The 21,134-nt window shown below is 35.9% G+C and overlaps 4 protein-coding genes across 7 annotated transcripts; 2 read left to right on the top strand and 2 right to left on the bottom strand.

Annotated features, from left to right (window-relative positions):
- Positions 1-676: 676 nt before the first annotated feature.
- Positions 677-8,902, bottom strand: LOC140811526 (enhancer of mRNA-decapping protein 4-like). Its single transcript, XM_073169459.1, is given in 13 exon segments — positions 677-1,202; positions 1,369-1,488; positions 1,566-1,730; positions 1,896-2,066; positions 2,231-2,350; positions 2,435-2,794; positions 3,652-4,098; positions 4,100-5,266; positions 5,411-5,539; positions 7,070-7,288; positions 7,379-7,535; positions 7,612-7,661; positions 7,795-8,902. Coding segments are annotated over 13 exon segments (4,308 nt in total). The 5' UTR covers positions 8,689-8,902; the 3' UTR covers positions 677-893.
- A 3,560-nt stretch (positions 8,903-12,462) lies between these two features.
- Positions 12,463-16,402, top strand: LOC140812060 (dol-P-Glc:Glc(2)Man(9)GlcNAc(2)-PP-Dol alpha-1,2-glucosyltransferase). Of its 4 annotated transcripts, none has more exons than XM_073170239.1 (9): positions 12,464-12,667; positions 12,741-12,855; positions 12,993-13,081; positions 13,443-13,776; positions 14,271-14,541; positions 14,843-14,980; positions 15,133-15,337; positions 15,713-15,855; positions 15,944-16,402. In XM_073170239.1, the coding sequence occupies exons 2-9, from the start codon at positions 12,766-12,768 to the stop codon at positions 16,201-16,203; spliced, it is 1,530 nt and encodes a 509-aa protein (XP_073026340.1). In that variant the 5' UTR covers positions 12,464-12,667; positions 12,741-12,765; the 3' UTR covers positions 16,204-16,402. The 4 variants fall into 4 exon arrangements, with proteins under 4 accessions (XP_073026342.1, XP_073026340.1, XP_073026341.1 ...); XM_073170240.1 differs by having other exon boundaries at positions 12,465-12,667; positions 12,763-12,855; positions 13,443-13,569; XM_073170238.1 differs by having other exon boundaries at positions 12,465-12,667; positions 12,763-12,855.
- Positions 16,403-17,205: 803 nt separating this feature from the next.
- On the top strand, positions 17,206-17,525 carry LOC140812061 (uncharacterized). The gene is given in 2 exon segments (XM_073170243.1): positions 17,206-17,261; positions 17,263-17,525. Coding segments are annotated over 2 exon segments (210 nt in total). The 3' UTR covers positions 17,417-17,525.
- A 153-nt stretch (positions 17,526-17,678) lies between these two features.
- Positions 17,679-19,902, bottom strand: LOC140812865 (BTB/POZ domain-containing protein At1g55760-like). The gene is made up of 4 exons (XM_073171232.1): positions 19,401-19,902; positions 19,125-19,270; positions 18,929-19,050; positions 17,679-18,756 (listed from the first exon to the last, which is right to left on the bottom strand). The coding sequence occupies exons 1-4, from the start codon at positions 19,517-19,519 to the stop codon at positions 18,151-18,153; spliced, it is 993 nt and encodes a 330-aa protein (XP_073027333.1). The 5' UTR covers positions 19,520-19,902; the 3' UTR covers positions 17,679-18,150.
- Between the last annotated feature and the right edge of the window lie 1,232 nt (positions 19,903-21,134).

Raw genomic sequence — 21,134 nt, 5'->3', positions numbered from 1 at the left:
AAATGCAATGATAATTTGATTACATTTTTAAAATATGAAAATGATTTCACCAAATAATAATTACTTTTAAGTCGTCTCCCTTGTCACAGTAAATAAGTAATTAATAAAATCAACGTTCCCGAAATAATTCTTGAGACTAAAATGTACCACCTCACGATTTATGGACTCCGTTAATTCGACCGTGGATATTTCATCGAGTTCCATAACGCCTACGCCACGCTCTCTGATCCTGGCACGAGAGCGGTCTACAACTTTATTTTGAACTCGTGGTTCGACACCGCGAAAGCCTGCAGAGAGACATCAGGGCCGGAGGTGGGAGACGGTATGAACGAAAAAAGCAGACCTTTGCTGACAAATGGTCAATTTAGAGGGCAGGAAAGTAGTCAAAATGAAGTCTGATTTCGTGGATGCTATCATTCTCGTAAAAAAACTGCATGATTCTAAACAATGGTACAGCAACTAGGCTCTGGATGCTTGAAACCGAAGCCCAATCAATCTCGACGGGAATAGTTACATTACAAGTGGAGCGGAGCTCGAGCAATTGGAACGTACGTATACCAGCAAATAAATTCATTCATAACAAGTAGAATAGCCAGCCAAAGAGAAAAAAATCAACTTCAGAAAGTACCTGGGTATTGTTGATCGAAAATAGTTTATAAGACTGATGATGATATTATCATATACAAAAAATAACAAGAACTCTCGGGCAGGAGGACAGGTGTTTCCAAGTACAAAATTTTGCATATAAACAGTACATGTATTTTCAAATCACTGAAAATTTTGCATATAAACAGTACATGTATTTTCAAATCAAACCAAGAATTTTGTACAAACCTTCCAAAATCCCCACGACTTCTTTATTATCCCTCGAAATATGCAGAGTAGAATTGGAATCATTTAGAGCCCATAAGCATGGAATGGATGACATGCATAATCAAGCGAACGTTGGAAAGTTCGGAACCCGTAGTGGTTGGAATGCTGCGATGGTGATTCATTATTTGATAAACTTGCTCAAAGATGGGACGTACGTGCACCATAATCGCTGGGTCGGTTGGATTTATAGCAGTTAGAACCTCCCTCATCCAATTTAGTTTTCGAGGGGTTTCCTTGCCAATATCACAGGCCAATTGCTGTACAAGAGAGAGGAGTACCCCTTGGCTCAATGGTAGTGGATTCATAACCAAAAGCGTTGGCAAATCAACCTGAGCAAAACCAAAAAGAGGATGAATGTATTAAAAGGACAAAAAATAAGATTCCAATGAGTGACGATGGCAACAAAAACATGTGTGTGTAAAGAAAATGGTGTGCCTGTGCTCGGACTCTCTGATATTTTGACGAGAAAGAAAGAGGAAAAAGAGTAGAGCATACATGAGAACATAGCCATGATACAACAGTAACATCACTCCTATGCAAGGCAGCAACAAAAGCCTCCTCATATTTCCGCTCAGCTACCAATCTAGAAAGCTCTTTTGTTGGATCAATCTCGTGCTAAAAAATAGCATTCAAAAATAAATAAGTCCAAGAACATGAAGTAGTTAAAAAATTAAAAATCCAAAGGAAAAAACCTTCTCATGTAGACCAGCCAAAGAACCATTACTCAGCTGATTAATCAAAGGATTTGCTGCTTTAGAATTTACTCCTGCAACAGCAAGATCTACCAATTTTCTTTGACCATCAAGCAACTCATTGCTCAAAGTTTGAGACATTGATGATGCGGAAGTTATGGCATCCTGAAGAAATTAACAAAAATTAGTGGGGCAGGTAGATACCAAGAAGATAGACAAATAGACTCATCCTTCGTTATTGTAACTTGTCAATCGTGTTTTTATGTTCATTTTATATTAGGAGTGTGCACATTTGGAAACCTTAGCATATTATTGTAAGAATATAAATACCCTCAAAACAAGTGCAAGTGATGAATGTGAAGCCTCAAACTGCTGCTGAGCTGCAGCAGTATGTTCAACCATTCCTTTTTGAAACGCGGAATCAACCTGCTCAAACATTTCCCTGCATGACATCTCAAATGCAGGGATCACAGAAACTTCCAAACTCGATTTCAATGTTTCCTGCATTGCAAATCAGTATGAAATTAGATTTGGCGAGGCAGACTATATAAAAATAGAGATACGGGTCTATGCCATTTCGCGGATAATCCATCTAAAGTTTTGTAAACAAAGCATAGAGTTCAAAAAACAATAAAAAAAGTGAAGCTTATTCTCTTGATTTGTACCTGAAGAGCTAGCTTGCCAGAAGATTGAAATTGAGATTGGATTTGCCTAGCAACTACAGCTTCAAGCTTGGAGTTGACTGATTTTTCCAGTTGATTAACAGCTTTATCACCCACCCCTTTCTGATCACATAAATAATGCATGATTCAGAACATTATTAAACCACAATAAAAATACTTTAACATACAGAAATGTAAAACTTTAACCTGGAAACTCTCCCCAATAGAAGTGGATATTGCTTTCTCGATTGTGGGAATGAGAGCCCGAGCCACCGATTGCCCAAGTGAAGAAACTTCTCGTTTCACAGTTTTCTCTATCAATGAAGGTAAATCTTTGTTTAAGAAACTGCTGATCATATTTGTTACTTGTTGTGCTCGCTCTCGAGATGCCTTTTCCTGTTTTGCATTCTCTTCTTGCAAGCGAGCCCATAAAGCATCAGCATTCGCTTTTACAGCTTTCTCCATGTTACGTCCCAATGATGCCTCGACCCTTTTGCCTTCTTTGGTAACAGGGACAGCAACCATTGTTGTCATCTGCTTCTGCATGTCTTTTTGCAGAGCTACAAGCTGAAAATAAGGGTGAGATCAAAACGTTTGACTGTCAGATTACTGGTTCCTTGGCCACAAACACTTTGATATATAAAAAAATAAAATACGTTCAAACACTGATAATGAGCAGAAATGTATACATTTATATTGATTGAAATAAACTGAAATAAAAAGATCTTTTCCCAGAGATATCCTCTGTACAAAGAGATTCAATATTTTTTCCCCTAGCCTAAGCTGGTGCCTAGTCAACTCACTCAAGAAAAATTAACAGAATCATCCAAATCTCACTCCTCCCTCCTGTTTTACTTACTCCCCCCACCCCCCTTCCCTTCCTTCTAGATTCTTCCAAGACTCAAATAAACCCAATAAGACCCTACTTTTTAGAGACCATAATAATATTTAAGTCCATAACATTGACTCATAAATCAGATGCCGTCACAATTTGCACTCGATTGCCACAGATAAATGGTCAGTCTCTACTTGATGCATACAAAATTTTGTACAAGCATTTAGCAGAATTCCTACGAAAAAAGAGAGATCAACAATAAAACTACAATTGCTTGGAGAGTAAAAAAGAGCAACATTCAAGCACTTGAATAACCTTTAACAATGACCCTGTATCAGTATGCTGACAAAATGAAAATATACAAAATAAAAGTAAAACATGCAAGAACTTTTCAGTTTTAACAAATAATTCAAAAATAACTGACGACATTTTGAGAGAACTAACTTCTTTTAGGCTTAAAAAAGAACTTAGTCATATAATATCGGAATGACCGAGTTTGAGGAATGCTGTCGCATAACATATAAAATAGCATTTCCAAGGAAAATTGCCCAACAGAAAATGGCAACAATATTTAAAGTTTCGCAATTACCTGATGCAGGATCTCTTGCATGGAACAAATTTGTGATTCTACAGAAGGACTATAGCTGATGCCTGGTTCATTAGAAGAATCTGCCGAATTGAAAGCACTCGGTGAGGGTGAAGATGGGCCAGATCCTTGAGCACTCTTTCCCTTTTGCTTCTTCCCTTTGGCATTTAATGCAGGTTGCGGGGCCAGCACAGCAATTGATGAATCCATGACTTTGCTGGAACCATCCTTCGCGGAGTCATGAATCGCTTCTTCTACAGCCAAAGGTTGGGCAACCGTTTCAGTTCCACCAGTCACATCAAACTGCCGATCTTTCTCCACTATATGAGCTTCTGGTGATACGGCATGGCATTCTCGGGCCATCTCAATTCCAAGGTCAGATGCTTGAGAGCAAAAGATATTTTCCCTCTTTTCCGACAAAAAAGTACCGAAGTTCTTCTCGAGATCCATCATCAATATTTGGATTAAATTTCTTATCGCCCACTACCTTTACCTCTACAACAGAATTGTTTGTATCATTGTTCATTACCACATCTTGAATTTTTAGTTCGACCTCGGTTTGGGCCTCTGATGTGTGTATCACCTCCGATGATGAATTGGCCATCAATATCTCAGAAGGAGTAACCAGATGAGTGGGGTGTCTGAATTTTATCGGATGATTGAGTGCCAAGGAGATATCGTCTTGAGAATGGTTACTGTCATAGTTTCTTGAATCACTATCCAATGAAGCAACGTCAGACAAGTTACTATGAATGGCATCCACTTGTCTGTCAACAGTATATTCAACAATTTTAAGATCTACACCCCGATCACTGCTCAAAACACCATGCTCAAAGTTGCTCGATGAATTTCTAAAACCAGAAAGTGTTCCGGACTGCTTGGGGCTCAAAGATAGAGAAGGTGAAGCAACCGAAGAATGATTACCATCACTAGCAATAACAGGTGAAGGTGTCTGTTTGCTTTCAACACCTGAGGGAGCAAACTCCTGAAGGCTGGGTGACTCGGCAGAAACAGTGTCAACAGGGTATCTCGCAGTAGGTATATTCTCCAAGCCACTTTCATGTATGGATGATGAGGGTGCTGAACCAGTTATAGATACCTCAGTTGCTTTAATGCCAGAAGACTCCAAATTGGTAAGTCCTTCTATAATAGAAGCTTTGCGTGAAACATTGGAGTCCGACTGCTCAAGAACTACATTTCCTATTGCAGGTGGCAGACACTGTGATAAGTCCAACGCATACTGCTGAATAGCCTGTGTCTGGACACAATATACCTGAACAACATGCTCCCCATTAGGTAGATATTCGCTCGTCCCTGTAAAACTCAGTATTGGCATTGTGACAGTAAATTCGGCTATGTAATCCATGTGTGTTGCGGCAGGATTAGGACCGTATTCCAAGTGCACAACATATATAGCATTCCTTTTGGCATTTGCCAATAAAAGAAGACCAGCTTGTGATAAGGCTATCACTTGATTGAAGAAAGCCTCTTCTAATCGAACCTCTGAACTCTTTAATTCCAACGATTGCACGCAGTGCCAAGATTCAGCATCAATAGGAAGTAACCAACCTTCCTCACTTGCTGATACCCATATCCTCACTTCCCGGTTCAGAGGGCCCTGGACATATCCTTTCAAAGCTGAGTGAAGTGATATAACAATTAAAACCACAAGCAAAGCAAGAATTAAAAGTAATATTTGATGCAAGTGGTGACAAAGATAACTTTATGATTTAAACTAAAATGAATCTCTGATTGTATTTACCCCAGTCACAAGTATTATATGGTCTGGGCGATGAGGAGCAGCCAAAAATGTGACAGAATTAACAGGTTGCCCATCATAAGGCTGGAGAACTGCTATTGGTAGTGGATTTCGATCTTCCCAAATTTTAATCTGCGAAAGGAAAAAGTGACGAGTCCTCAACACCAGCAATTTTAAAGGAAACTTGTATACCCATACACCAAATAAACTCAAGTACAAATGTGATATTTAGGTACTAAGTAATTTAGAATTGGAAACATCTTGAATGTCAGCAACTAACCACAAGCAGCACTTGGAATCAGAAATCATTTCCTTTACGACTCTTTGACTATATACATCACTTAGGACCATCAGTTTTGCTAAATCATGTGGTTCAAAATGAACTTGGCTAATTGTTGTTTCAAGATTATTTCCATTACCAGCTAATGTTATATATATACTCGTGTCGCTGCATAGATTGCTAGATTATAATATATACAAAATTTTCTCGTTGACTTACCACTACTCGTCTATATAAAATTCTTTTCCTTCTGGAGATGCCCACACTAAATGCCATAACAAATTATCCACAATCAATCCCCTAATTAGTTACCTTCATAACTTGGTACAATAACTTACAACAATAAATGATAAATCCATTCAAAAGTCAAAACAAACAATCAAGTCCATGGAATATATATATGCGGAGGTTGAAACTAAGTTAAAACAAAGTGCACACTGGAAAACATGCAAGTTCTGAAGGAAGCAACATAGCATTCCTTTGAAAAAAGAAAATAAAAATAATCAATGAACTGCAAGTCCTCGCAAATTGCAATTATATGATGATCACAGGATCGAGTGGACTGCAAGATAGCGACGAAATGCAACTGATACGCGCTACGAAGCGCTAGCGCATGTCATTGGTACACAACTGGCCATCGTCAAGTGATAGAACATTTAGTAATTTGTTTTCAATATGTAGCATAAATATTAGTAAATCCACGATATAGATGTTGACGAGAACATACAGATCAGTCAAATTAATCAGTCCCTTACTACAAATCTACAATATTCCAAGTGAAGAAACAATAGTACCTTCAAACCTGAAAAAGAGGGTAAAATCTTTAAAAAGAAGCAAAAAGTGCTAAGCTTTCTTAAATCTTGGCAATCGTAGGTTGGGCCCCTCCCATAGATTACTGAATGCTCGTCTTTTTTGTAAATAGTGCCTTACTAGTATGATAGAATTAAGAGATCTGTTTCCCCAAAGGTTGTATAGTTCACTTGTTGTTTCTAGTTAAGATTTATCATCTAATTACATTTTCTCTTAGAATCTCTATGATAACCAGTTTGTATATGTTTCTTTGCTAATAAAATCAGTAAGGATATATGACCATGCACAATTCTTGAGGTAATTTGTTAATCTTTCCTCTTCTATTGGAAACATTAATTCTGATCCTATTGATCTTTTCTTGGAGCTCAACCATAATTTTTGATAACATACATTTTACATTTGGCTATGCAAGGGAGAGAACTGAACAAATATCAATCCTCAGCCAAATAAATGCAATACAAAAAGAATATTATATGATGAGGCAATAACTTGCTCGCTGTTGATAATCAAGACTCGAGAAAACTAGAACTAACAGCAGCTGTAAGGAAAATTTAGAGAAATATATGAGAAACCTTGCCATCTACAGAAGCAGATACCAAACGGGTGGTCATCCATTGACACATAGACAGGTCAGTCACTTCCCCATCATGACTACCAACAAGTTGGATGCCATCAACCAACTTATCAACTGTACATTTTAGAGGTTCGTCGGCAGAGAATTTTTCTCCTTTTCCTATTTTCGCAGTATCAATCTTCAAAATGTGCTTACCAATCCCAAAGGCAAGAACTTCCTGTTAGAGAAAACGAGATTACCCATCATATCAACACCAAGAGATAAAAATAGGGTTTAACGACCAAAAACCCAGTTGATGGTGAAATACTTGTTTATGGCAATGCCAACAAACTCGGGGATGAACAGATTCTCCTTCTCCAGTAATCTGAATGGCAGTGACAATTCGCCCAGTAATTTGCTGCTTGTCTTCTTCGTCAGGACCTTCAGTAATCTTCCACACATAAACACGACCATCGACACTTGCACTAAATGCAAGAAACTAGCTTGTTAAAGAGAAGACAAAAAATATGGGGATCCCACAACAATGATAGAATAAGTTACCTAGCTAAAAGGTGAACATCCTCGGCAAAGAAAGCCATGTCTGTGACCCTCTAGCAGGAATAAATAATTCAACACGATTAAATTAAGGTTATTTTCAAATGCTCGCATGAATGAGATAAAGTAGTGATAAACAACAAGAAAAATTAATAATAAGATTACCAACTCAAACACACTTAAACAAACCTGAGCTAGGCCCTTAAGCAACGATCTTAATGCTGTGTTGATATTAAGCACCCTAATAGCCCCCAACTTAAGTCCATAGCATATATATGTTTTATTCACTGCAATTTGCCTGCCCACTGCAAGTCCTGGGTCCGACCCATATTTGGTAATGGGTGTAACCTCAAGCTGGGGCTGGACCTCTCCTGGCAACCTGATATCTATATCGTAAACCAGATGATCGCCGCTCAAATGCCTCCCCTTGGGAAGTTTACTGCTTGGCATCCGCATCACATGGCCCTGATTTGAAACTAATAATCCAGGCCCAGATGGCAAATTGTTCACAAATTGTGGCATGGAAAAATCCTGGCCTGAAGAACTGGGGAGATATTGTGGCACTGGCATTGTGGACTCATTTGGAATGTCCAGCGTCGAAGGTGGAGCACTCAAAAGCGCCATCAAACGAGCACCGTGGTTGTTAGGGTTTTGGGAACCAGCTGGGGCTTGGAAATTAAGGTGGTGGGGGGAACTAGGCACTGGAACTTGGGGTTGGAGGGTTGGCGTAGGATAAGACATGGACCTTTGGGGGTGAACGTTCGCAAATTCCCGAGAGTTGGGTGGGGGACTGTAAATAGGAATATGGTGGAACTGGGGTTGAGGATGGAACGGCGAGGTTTGAGGAAGATACGAATACTGCCCTCCGCCGGTAGCGGTGGGCGGCGGGAAAGAGGTCGAGGGGAGCGGAAAGGGAGTTGAAATCAAATTAGGGTTAGTGAAGGCGCTATCACTGTTGGTAATGTTCTGGGGATTGGGGCTGGAAGCAGGTGTTGCCGCCGGGGAAGTAGAAGGTCTGAAAAACTTGGGCATGTCGAAACGAGGAGCTCCGCCGGGTGGATTGGGATTTCCAGGGGTCGCCATGCCTGCAAACTGAAGAAGCGTAGTAAATAGTACACAGCAGCTACTGCAGATCAACGGAGGAAGATCTGCGTAACTTCCGGTGGTTGTAAGACCAGAGGGGATATTGTATGCGTCAAATGTGGAGATCCAGTAGCGTGGCGGCGGCAGTGAAGAGACTATTGGCCTTTGGGAGACCGGAAACAAGAAAAGACGACACAACAAATTAAATTTTTAATTATTGCTACTCCGCTGTGGTATTATAGCTCTTAGGAACATTGTGCTTAAATGACTTTTTTAAATTATTAATTATTAAAAAAATGTGCATATTTATTTTTATACAATAAAATAAAATCAATGTTTATATAATAAAATCAATTTTTTATAATGTATACAATAAATTCATTTTAGTGGTTTTAAAAAAAAAATTGACGTCGATAAAATATGGTAGTTATAAGTGTGCTATGAATTTAGTAAATATGATTTTATGATATTTTTTAGTATATAAAGATAAAATGTTTTACTTTATTTTAGAGGGGTATTTTTTAAAATGTGAAAAAGTATATCATAGCCTCGAGAGTTGGTCTCATGTAAGACCGTCTCACATATCATAATCTGTGAGACCCGTGAGACGAGTCAACCCTACTCATATTCACAATAAAAAGTAATACTCTTAGCATAAAAAATAATATTTTTTCATGGATAACCCAAATAAGAAATTCGTCTCACAAATACGATCCGTGAGACCGTATCACACAAGTTTTTGTCTAGCCTCGAAAGTGGGTGAGAGGTAAATATTTAATAATCATTAGCGGTCAAGAAATATGCGATGCATTTATGTAAAATGCATAAATATTTATGATTTATATATATTAATTGAATTTGAAAGATAAATGTGAGGAAATTGATAATATTTATGTGGAAAAAAAAACTAGAGGTTCTTATATGTATCTAGTCATCATGTGTCCTTTAAAGTTGAAATTACATTTGCAGATCACATTTTTAGTTTATATTTTGTGAGGCTGATTAACACTTCCATGACAAAAATCTAAAAAACAAAAGACATTTTATGTAGGATTAATAGTATTTTAGATCTCGTGTTTTTAAACTCAGTCGGAAAATTATGCATTATAAGTGTAATCGTGTTTGAATTTTTATAACATATGATGATGTGTTTGATTTTTAAAATTGAATGATATATTAGTTTTTTTAATATTTTTCGGGTTTTACATCTTTTCAGGGATAGTTGTCATTTGGAATGTTTCACCCAGCATTATATCTTCCGCGTGAATATCATGCAGTATCATTTGGAGTTTTTGAACCCGACATATGACTGTTTTGGAGTCGACCATCTTGTAGACCGAGAATCAACCAATAATAAATTTCTTGGTCTCGACATATTCGGTTTTATATTTTTGATCAAGAGACACCCACAATTCCACCGCCATCTTCTTTTCACTATACGCATTATATAGCCAAATCGTTCATTAAATAATTTCTACACAATAAATCTGAATGGTGTCATGTGACAATAACATTAGCAGCCTACACGTTTATGTCAACCTCGACTAGTTTGGAAGCATTCTTTGTGAGGAACCTCTCTAGATTCAATGTTGTTAGATAGAAAAACATCTTCTATTGCCACCTTTTGAAATTCGAGCATATAATCTCTTCGACTTGTCAGCATGTCTCACATGCATAGCAACAACAGTGACTTTCATAACTGGGAGAATAACATTTTGAACCTCAGAGTCATTCGAATCAGTAGCCATGTCTTCGACAAATCATGTAATCGGTATAACAAAATATATTTTAAAATTGTTAGCCAAAATGCTAAAATCTGAAATATGAAATCAACAATTATAGAGCAGAAAATGAAAACAAGATTTTTATAGATACAGACATAACACTAGACAAAAGCAGTATGTAATTTGAAATATAATATCGAATATGTAAAATAATAAAAGAACAGTAAATCAAACTGAGGTTGTACGAAGTATATTCTATTTAAAACAAATGTGTCTCCTCTGCGGTGCTTCGATGATCATAATGGATAACTTTTTATTCGATACAACGGCAAAACTATGCAGCAACTTATTATGAACTAACTACACCGACGAACTGAAAATTTATATTTACTTTATCACCGAAACTTAACGGATGTCAAATGAAAAGGCTAACAATATGAAATAAAAAGAATAATCGAGTGAGATCTTGAGTGTATGTTTGAAAAATATATTTTTATATATGGAGATTGACAAATTTTTTATATCAAAAGTCATGTAAGATTAACTAACTCAATTAATCTTACAATTAACTAAATAATATGAAGAGTTAAAAAAAGTCTCAAATTAACTCAAGAGTAGGAGTGTGCAATCGGTCTATTTGGTTACGGCTGAACTAAATAAACACATAACCGATTTTATTTCTGAATAACCGAACCGATAAAAATATTTATAGAAACTGAATTAATCGAAACGATTTTCAAATCGGTTAATACTTTTTAAAAAATCCGAATTTTAACACAAAAAAAAAAAAAACATTCCATAGCTCGTAAATAAAAAGAAGCATCAAACAAAATAGATCAATATTAAATAGAAATGTTGAATATAAAATCATTGAATGAATGTGATTCATTCTAATATATGAATAAGTTGGGTTTCATTCTAATATATTTTTAATGCTCATATATATATATATATATATATATATATATATATATATATATATATATATATATATATAATAAATCGGTTAATTCAATTTAACCGAATATTTCAAATTAAAACTGAAACCGAACCGAATTAACCGATTATTAAAAATTTCAAAATCGAACTTCCGAATTAACCAAATCGAATTTCCGAATTATTCGGTTCGATCGGTTAATTCGGTTTAACCGAAATTCTGCACACCCCTACCAAAGAATGCATAAAGTTAATAGACACTTCCACAATCATTAGTCACAACTAACTAAAAAATGTGGATAGTCAAAAAACAATCTCACAACCACAGATCATATTTTTCATTCAAAATTTAAATTTAATTCAAGTTTTCAACAAAAGTAATTATTGATATTCTTATATTTATCTCCCCTACCTAACACAACCTAATACCCAATAGTCTATGTTAAACATTTTGTATCTAATTTTAGAAACAACTGACGTAAGAGTTTGTAAAATATTTTATCATTGTTTTTACTATCGATGCGCACAAACAAATGTGAATTTTAGTTTGAATATCTTTAATATACGTACATATTATTCAATCTGAGAGGCACTTAATAAACAACTGAATATCTATGCAAAAAATCACCTCTAATATTAACTAGTTTGATATCTTGATTTGACCATTTTGTAAATAAAGATACATTCCTTATCTCATCAAACAAATTATTTTTAAACGATGATATTATCGTTAATCACAATATTTATCAAAAAAATTTGTAAATGTGTCTGATACGAGATCGAGTCAAATATGAAATTCGACTTCTAAACCTGACGACGTGAGACGAATTGATCGTTAGTTATAACTATCTCACTAAGTGTCAAGAACTGAAAAGTAATTTATAAAAACAAACGAAATAATCACAGTTTTTTTAAATACAATTCGTTATCGATGTAAATATTAACATTAATTTTCATGAAGAATCAACCTGCCAAGTAGGCAATAAGGTCATATGGATCACGTCTACGTATAATACGGGCCTAGTAAAAGCCATGATTCAGAAAAACGAATCGGCCCAGTCATTTCCAAGGACTCAGGCCCATATACTAAACCATGTACACTCGCGTTGCTTCCTTGTTGGCCCAAGCAAAACTCGGAATACCGATTCGAGCATTTCGCCGATTATAGTCTATCGGAATCTGAGGCGGAGAATTTGTCAAAGGTTTAGTCGAATTCCGTCTGTGTACATCTATGTCGAGGTGATGGAGGGCGCTGATGCTCGGGCAAGCCTCCGTTAGTCCGCTGCACCTGCCTCTGGTCCTGTCTCAGCTCACTGCAGGTTCTAAAGCTTTTCACTCTCTGGTACTTTCGTTTTGCGCATTTTTTTTAATTTCAATTATGGTTTCATACAGCATGTTAAACATGAATTTGTAGAACATGGGTAGAGTAGCGGTTGCAGCGGCTGTCTCCATGTGGGTGATACCCATTTCCATTTTAGTTAACCGCATTGTTCCTGATCCATACATGGTAATCCACAAGCTTATTATGTGGAGTTTTTTTTAGAATCGTAGTGGTTATATATGCTTATTTTATGTTATGGGTTGAGTTCAATGTGAAATTTGATGATCGAAAGGTGACGGATTTATTGATGATGTAAAATATAGGATGAAATTTTCCACGTGCCGCAGGCACAAAAGTACTGTGGAGGCAATTTCAGAAGTTGGGATCCAATGATTACCACTCCTCCTGGACTGTGAGTTTGTCTTCCGTTTTCCTTTTTGCACATGAAATTTTAGTTTACAATAGTGGGAGTTCTGTATTTTGTTGAATAGTTTTGTGCGTCAGAGTAATTTCTCGGCCTGGGATACTTGTTCGTTATGGATACTCATGTTGTGACAGTATTGATTGGATCTTAAATCTTAATGGTTTTTAATGGGAAAATCGTGTTCATCTTAGAATGTGTACAGTTTAATAGTTTATCACTCCTTTGCATGGAAAAAATGTCAATTAAGAATTTAGATGATGTTAACTGGAAAAAAGAATCTCGTGACTAGACTCAATTATACTGAAATCACCAACGAAGTTGATTTTAATGTAATTTTAAACTTCTGCAGGTACGTTCTGTCACTTGCCTATGTCGCCTCTTTGTTTCCAGGATTGTATTGTCTGCGAGCAGTGTCGTCATTTTCTGACTCGTGCTCTACTTCAATTCTACGACTCACCAATGGTGTATTGACTGTAGTATGTAGCATTCTGATTTATGAGTTAATAACCCAGTTGAGGCCTTCTATCGATGACAAGAAAGCAACTCTCTGTACTTTGGTTTTGTCGTTGTATCCACTGCACTGGTTCTTCAGTTTTCTGTATTATACAGACGTGGCATCCCTAACTGCAGTGCTGGCCATGTATCTTCTTACTCTGAAGAAAAAATACTTCCTGAGTTCACTAGTAAGACCCTAGTTGAATTGTGTGAAATGACTGCATCATATATCTTGTGTGTGTATTTAACCTCTTTGTGGTGCGTATTTGTTCCCTAGGGTATTTTATAAAGACAATTTTGATAAACGAAAGTTCTTTTTGACAGCAGCACTCTCATGGCTCATATTTGAAAGCCTAAATGTCTTCTTTGTGTTTGCAACTTCTTGAACTTCTTATTATATGGGACCCAATAAGTTGAATGTACTAGTTTATAACTTATATTAATTATCAATTAAGGGTTCAGCAAACACAATCTTTTTCAGATATTCTCACCATACTTATTTTTCTTGATGCCAAATGGGCATCTGAAAACTACGAGAGTAGTCGACAATCAAATTAAAAGTTCTTTGGATTGCAATTTCTCTTTAAATTGAATTTGATCTTCGATCCTATTTATGTTAAAACGTTATTTTCTTATGTATTCTCAGTGCAGTAATGATTGTTGTTGGTCCATTTACCTGTAGCTTGGGGCCTTGTCTGTTTTGATGCGTCAAACAAATATCATATGGATGCTTTTTGTTGCATGCGCTGCGGTTATAGATTTTACACACTCTCATAAAAATGATTGTTTGAAAGTAGACAAGCCCAACATGTCCAAGGAAAAGGATACCCAAACTACCGACTATAGAAGTCAATCAGTGGCCGGAAAATCGAGAAAACGAAGGAACGGTAATGGTTTGGGTAGTTGGAACAATGTAATATCCCAAGCATCTGGGCCTACCACTTGTTCATCAGGTTACATCTAATTTTCATGCAAACTCTATATTGCGCTGAAATAGTCAGCATTGATATTCCCGCTGGAAGCATTAGTTTTTCCTATGTAGTCAATGTATTTGTATCAAGGTACCATGGTTGTTGCATAGCCTTGATTAGCCATCCGGTTAACTCTCGTTACTTCTTTGTATTTTAGGTGTTTCGTTCCGTAATATTATTCAAAACCCGTCCTTTTATGGTGGTTTCTAATTGTGTTTTTGAAAGAAAACTATATGGTCTTGGGTTGCTAACAGTACATCTATGCCGTTTTTGTCTATTACAGGATTATTCGATGAGATTTGGGATGTGATTATAATTTCATGGCATTTCCTATGGGAACTTCTGGCTACCTTCAGTCCCTTCTTTGTAATATTCACGGCGTTTGTTGCTTTTGTTTGCTGGAACGGGAGCATAGTTCTTGGTATTGTCTTCTGCAGTTTAATTTTTAATTTCTAGTCTTTTGGATTTTAATTTCCCTATTGTTTTTAAACTACGAGTACTTACAAATAAATTATTGTTCCCTTTTCCAGATAGAGATTCGTAAAAATCATATTTTTGCTCTCAATTTTGCAGGTGCTAAAGATGCACATTCTGTTTCTCCACATTTTTCCCAGTTACTGTATTATAGTCTGGTTTCTGCTCTGTTTACGGTTCCTGCTCACTTCTCTTTACAGCAAGCAGCAGTTCTTTTCAGGCAATTGTCCAGGAACAAAATGTTATCTTTCTTTCTGTCCATTGTGGCGTTAACAATCTGCTTTCTTTCTGTGAAAATTTTCAGGTCCGACCTCTTAAGAAGTTTGTGATTGTCATTGAATTATTATTCCCCTTTAGCAATCTATTCAGGATGTATTTGTTGTGCAGAGTTTACAGTCATAGTGCCACTTCATTCTTGTCACACTGCTGTCCCTCGGTGGCATATCATGGTTATATTGTGTATATATAAAAGTTAGTTATAGTCTGATTTGCTAAAACTGACTGAATTCTAATTCTTTCAAGAAATTTGTAGACCTGTCTTGATTCAATGTCGGCAAAATCGTAGTTCATTTTTTTAAAAGTTAAATTCTGCCTCAACATATTTTCACCTTCACAACTTAATTTAGAGAAGGAATGCCGATTCATATGTGCTCTTATGAATATCTGTAAACTCGTGCAGCATTGCTCATCCATATCTCCTTGCCGACAATCGACACTATCCCTTTTATCTCTGGCGAAAAATCATCAACTACCATTGGTCAACAAAGTACCTTATGGTTCCCCTCTACGTGTACTCAATGTTTTCTATTGTCGCTAATTTGGGTTTGTACAAAATTCTATCTGCTGTTCCTCTTTATGGCTATGAACTATGCAAGTCTTGTGATTAATTTTCTTGTTTGTCTTCCGGCAGCAAAAGGTCAGAAGAAAATCTGGGTTATGGTGTATATTTTGGCTTGTGCTGGAGCACTCATCCCTACACCATTGATCGAGTTCAGATACTATACTGTGCCCTTCTACTTTTTGATTCTGCACACCCGTATCGATGATAACAAGAGTTGGCTTATCCTCGGTACCATATATCTTGCCATCAATTGCTTTACAATGTTTATGTTCCTTTTTCAACCATTTTCTTGGAGCCATGAAGCTGGGACACAGAGGCTTATGTGGTGAACTCAAGTCCAATAAATAGGGAAAGCATATTTTTTGCTGTTCATGTGACTCCAGCTTTAAAATACTACGATTTGGCTAAAAATTAATTGTTGCAATGGAATACGAAATAGTGAACACATTAAGAATGGTGCACTTGAGTTGTTGGAATTACGTTTTGGGTGCTTATTTCTTTGTTTGGAAAGGTCAAGATTATCATGCTTGAGATGAGAACTGTCTCGATTCTTAACAAGCCATGCTCCATTTTTCGTAGCAGAAGCTGTTATTATGTATGAATGAAATGTAGGGGCAAACGTTGTGTGATTAAACAATAGAAACGTTATTCGTGCATCATTGCTTTGCCAAGCATTGAAAAGTTAGTGTGAGTAGAAGTTTTACTGTAAATTTTGCTAGGGCCTAGGAGGCAAGGTAGTAGTTGCCCAGAATTCAAGGTGAATCAGAATTAAGCCGATCACCCCTTCTCTTTTTGGATTTGATCGGGGGTTCAAGCCCGAAATAGAATTGGAGCTATTTTTATATCTAAGGAATAGGCTTTATTGAATTCACAACTCGATATTGGGCGTCTGCAGAACATGGATAGAATAGTTGCCGCAGGATAATCTTATCGACTAATCAACACAGCCCCCACCATTCGACGATGGATGAGTATTAAGCATTAACGTTATTTTAAAAATTACATATAAAATCCTATGACCGAAACATCGAATTTATTGATTAGATTGTTCAACTATTTGCATAGATAAACGAAGCTAGCTTTAAGATTTTCAAATGTTTCCGAACAGAAAGGATGCTGGAGTCACCACTTCAAGAACGTGAATGAAAACAACCCAACGCTCACCTTTCCGTGGAACCAGTCCGCCAACTTCACACTCCACAATCCAAACAATCTCATTCCTTTGGATTATATATAAAAGCCCATCTCACAAACAAAAATCGATTGCAGAAATATTGGTCGAACTTTACTTTTTATTGCGGTAATTAGCAGAGGATTGTTTCCATCAAAAGATGTGCTGCTGATCAAGAGTATGCTGTTTCTGCATGTGTGTGATTCTAGTGGTGATTGATTGGATTTCTGTTCGGATTTGGGGTTTTCAAAAATGGATTCCACAAGTTGAAAGATTCTGTGCATGACGTGAATGAAAGCGCCGTTGCCATTCGAGGACGACCCTTACTGGATTTTTCGGCGCTCCGCCGCCATTTTAGCTCTTTTCATTGATCTCAGTTGGTTCCTGTCCTTGAACTTTTTTCCTTATTGTAATTGTTATTTCTCAGTTTGGATTGGTGTTCTTTGTCTCTATTAGATGGGATCGATTGCACTTTTTAAAATGGACGAATTCTTTTAGTGGATTCAGAAGCTTTTAATCTGAATAGTTCTTGGTTTTGTCTCGAACAATAAAGTAATCTAATTGAACATACATTTTTGTGAAGACATCTTGGATTAAACCAAACTAGTTGAGAGAATGTAAGCTGAAGCCCCATTATAGTCCATTTAATCTCCAATAATAAATTAAAATTAAAAACTTTAAACATCCATGTTTTCTATTAAGTTCGAAGATCACAAAGGTAGAAGCTAAGACATAAACTACGTATATTTGTACTCCTGCAGACACGAACCCTCAGATGGTGGAGCAATGTTTCTGCAAAACGAACAGTATCTCTTCTAGAGAATCTCCTAATCCAACTTGTGGAGGATTTCCATTGGATCTTTCTGGATCCAAAACATCATATTCCCCTCTGTTTATCTCCAATCCATTCGTATGGTAGTAGGTATAAGGTCACGTTTACATTGATTGCAATGTGACAACAAAATCATCTTTCCAGCTTTAAATTTTTTTAAATTATTCCTCATCCGAATGCCAATCAATTTGAATTAATTATAGTCACGATTTGAACTAAAGAATATATAGCCCGAACCCAAAACCATATCTGTTGGTCCAAGATTCTCGGTAGTCAGAACCCTTTCCAGGCAGCAAGAACTTCGGTGAACAATTCACCAACCAATTCTCTATCAGCACACTGCACAAACGTATTCAGATCATCTCCAATATCAAATATCTTACCAAACTTCACCAGATAACGCAGACACCCATTCTTCAGTTTCGGCAGCTGATAAAGAGAAGCATTCTGCAGTCTTTCCAGAACATTCTTAGAATCAATATCTTCAATCAAACTGTCATGGCATGCTTCTTTCAAATCCGAAACATCGTACTTATCGGCTGCTCGAAGAAGGGCTAACCTGTGTGTAAGAAATTCCTCGTTTTTTATGTTTCCGTATATGTAACTCAAGAAAGCTTGGCAGGCTTCGATGGACATGTCGGAAATGTTTACGGATGAGAGTTCTTTCTCTCTGAGATTGTGGGAGAACATACTGCTGAAAACGGGGGACCTGGAAGCAAGAACTGCACGGTGAGCTTCTATAGTTTTGCCGTCAGAAGCGTGGATTGTGATATCTGCGTGGATACTCTCGGACAGCATTCGGCCGAGGGAGGCAAGGGCTGTCTCATTTGGTGGTTTATGTATAAATGTTTCGTTCCATATTGAGCAAGCTGACGTGCCCTACGTACGTTACGAGCAGGAATATCAATTATATGCAAGTGTTCCAATATGTAGAAAATGTAGCTATTATAGGCTATAATTAACCAAATCCGAGTGGTGTTTATGTCAGTTAATCTTGTAAAAAAAAATCACATCTTTATCTTATATATATATTCTGTTGATGATGTCTTACTTCAGAAGAAGATGCAATTTTCAAGTCAAGAAACTCAACGTCAATTATGAACTTTCCAGTTAATGGACTCTCAATCGTCCATACAAAATCCTCGTTGCTCTTCACCAATTTATCACTAACATCTGCACACGAAACAGAATCAAAATCATGCATAAAATCATTCTCTGTCGCGGATTCGAGATTATTTTCACTTTACCTGGATGAAACAAGCACTTGCGATCACCCACCGAGGAGATCACTCTGATTCTGAATGATGCGATCGGAGGATTTTCCCTCGTAAAATTTGATATCTCTGGAAACAATTTAATGGACAGAGATCGACTCTTCTCCACAGACAAGTACCTTCAAACAAAATAAATTTCAAGAACTTGTTCCTCTGTTTCTTGGAATACTCGTAAAACAGAGCACCGGTGACATATATGATAAAAACATATGTCAACAAATATTCAGCAAGATGAATTGAAGTGCATACCAATTCCATTTCCCGATCTTGAAAGGATCTGATTTTCTGTAAGTGAAAGAAGCCAAGTTCTCGATCCGCCACTGGACAAGACGGGACGTCGTGTCAACCCGGTATGCAGACTCACTCATCCTAGAGAAGGCGAACGCCGCCGTGATTTCATGGATACAATCGAAAATCCCTTCCAGCAACTGATCTCTGTGCTTTCCCAGCTTTGCTTTTAACTCTCTTCTTCATATATTAAACGGTTCAATCCGCCCCCATCACTTACTTCCCCCGCCCTTTCTTCTTATATGATCAAACGTTGCTCTTTAAAAAGTTTTGGAAGTAAATATTATTGCTTTCTGGGGAGAACCCACTCGAGTGTGGAGGTTTCTGAGACGCAAGGTTAGGCTTGATCATGCTTTACGCCATTGATGATGAAGAAGTTCTTCCTCAGTTATTTTTCTGCTATGCCTTTGTTTCTTTAATCCTCTGTTTTTGAGAGAGGTTACTTTTTGTTGCCTTGCACGGCACTTGGGGTATATATGCAAAGATTTTGATCCCAAATCTTTGGTTAAAAGTAACAAAAACTACTTGCAATTTGTCCAAAGTATATACAATTGTTTTCTCAAAATTTATGTTAGATAATCATTCTGGTTAATTTTGTAAGACGGATATTTTATTTGTATAATCTAATATCTATATAAATATACCAATTGAATTGTGAATTTCCTTTATTACCCTCATTAAAATTGTAAACTAATGACACTTTATCTTCCTTTTATGTAATTAGTTAATTATTAGTTAATTATTATTAATTCATTGACTATATAAATATACCAATTGAATTATGAATTTCTTCTATTATCCTCATTAAAATTGTAAACTAATAACACTTTATCTTCTTTTTATGTAATTAGTTAATTATTATTAATTCATTGACTAATTATTATTTATTACTCTTTCACTCACTGATTCGAATCAATATGTAATAATATTATTTATAAAATGAATTGGTTTTGTGAAAATACCTTACAAATAATAGTAATAGTGTTATAAATTCTTTTATTAAAATAAATAATACAAAAAATTACGTTAATAGAGGTTTCGAACTTATTTTTACAATTTATGTATTAATTATAATTGTAATCTAATGACACTTTGTCTTCTTTTTATGTAATTAGTTAATTATAATTAATTCATTGACTAATTATTATTTATTAATCTTTCACTCACTTTCATGGCATGACTACAAATAATATCAAAGTATTTGTTCAACAACTAATGATTCGAATCAATATGTAATAATAGTATTTATAAAATGTATTGGTTTTCTGAAAAAACCTTACAAATAATAGTAATAGTGTTATACATTCTTTTATTAAAATAAATAATACAAAAAATTATGTTAATAGAGGTTTCGAACTTATTTTTACAATTTATGTATTAATTATATTTTTCATAATCTTAGTTTTTTACAAATAATACAAAAAATTTTATAGGTTTCGAACTTATTTTTACAATTTATGTATTAATTATATTTTTCATAATCTTAGTTTTTACAAATAATACAAAAAAATTTATATTTAACAAAACATAAAATAAGAAATTATGAATTTATATGTCGAGGTTTAATCTATATCTATATCTATATACAAATCTATATATATTAATGTGAATTTTGAATTTACATAAATATCCTTATCTTCATTTAATAATAATAATTTACATAAATATTCTTACCTTCATTTACATTGACATCAA

The sequence above is a fragment of the Primulina eburnea genome, chromosome 14 (assembly GCF_022965805.1).
Source record: "Primulina eburnea isolate SZY01 chromosome 14, ASM2296580v1, whole genome shotgun sequence".
In the NCBI taxonomy this organism is placed as follows: domain Eukaryota; kingdom Viridiplantae; phylum Streptophyta; class Magnoliopsida; order Lamiales; family Gesneriaceae; genus Primulina; species Primulina eburnea.
This window is presented reverse-complemented; position numbering and strand designations above follow the sequence as displayed.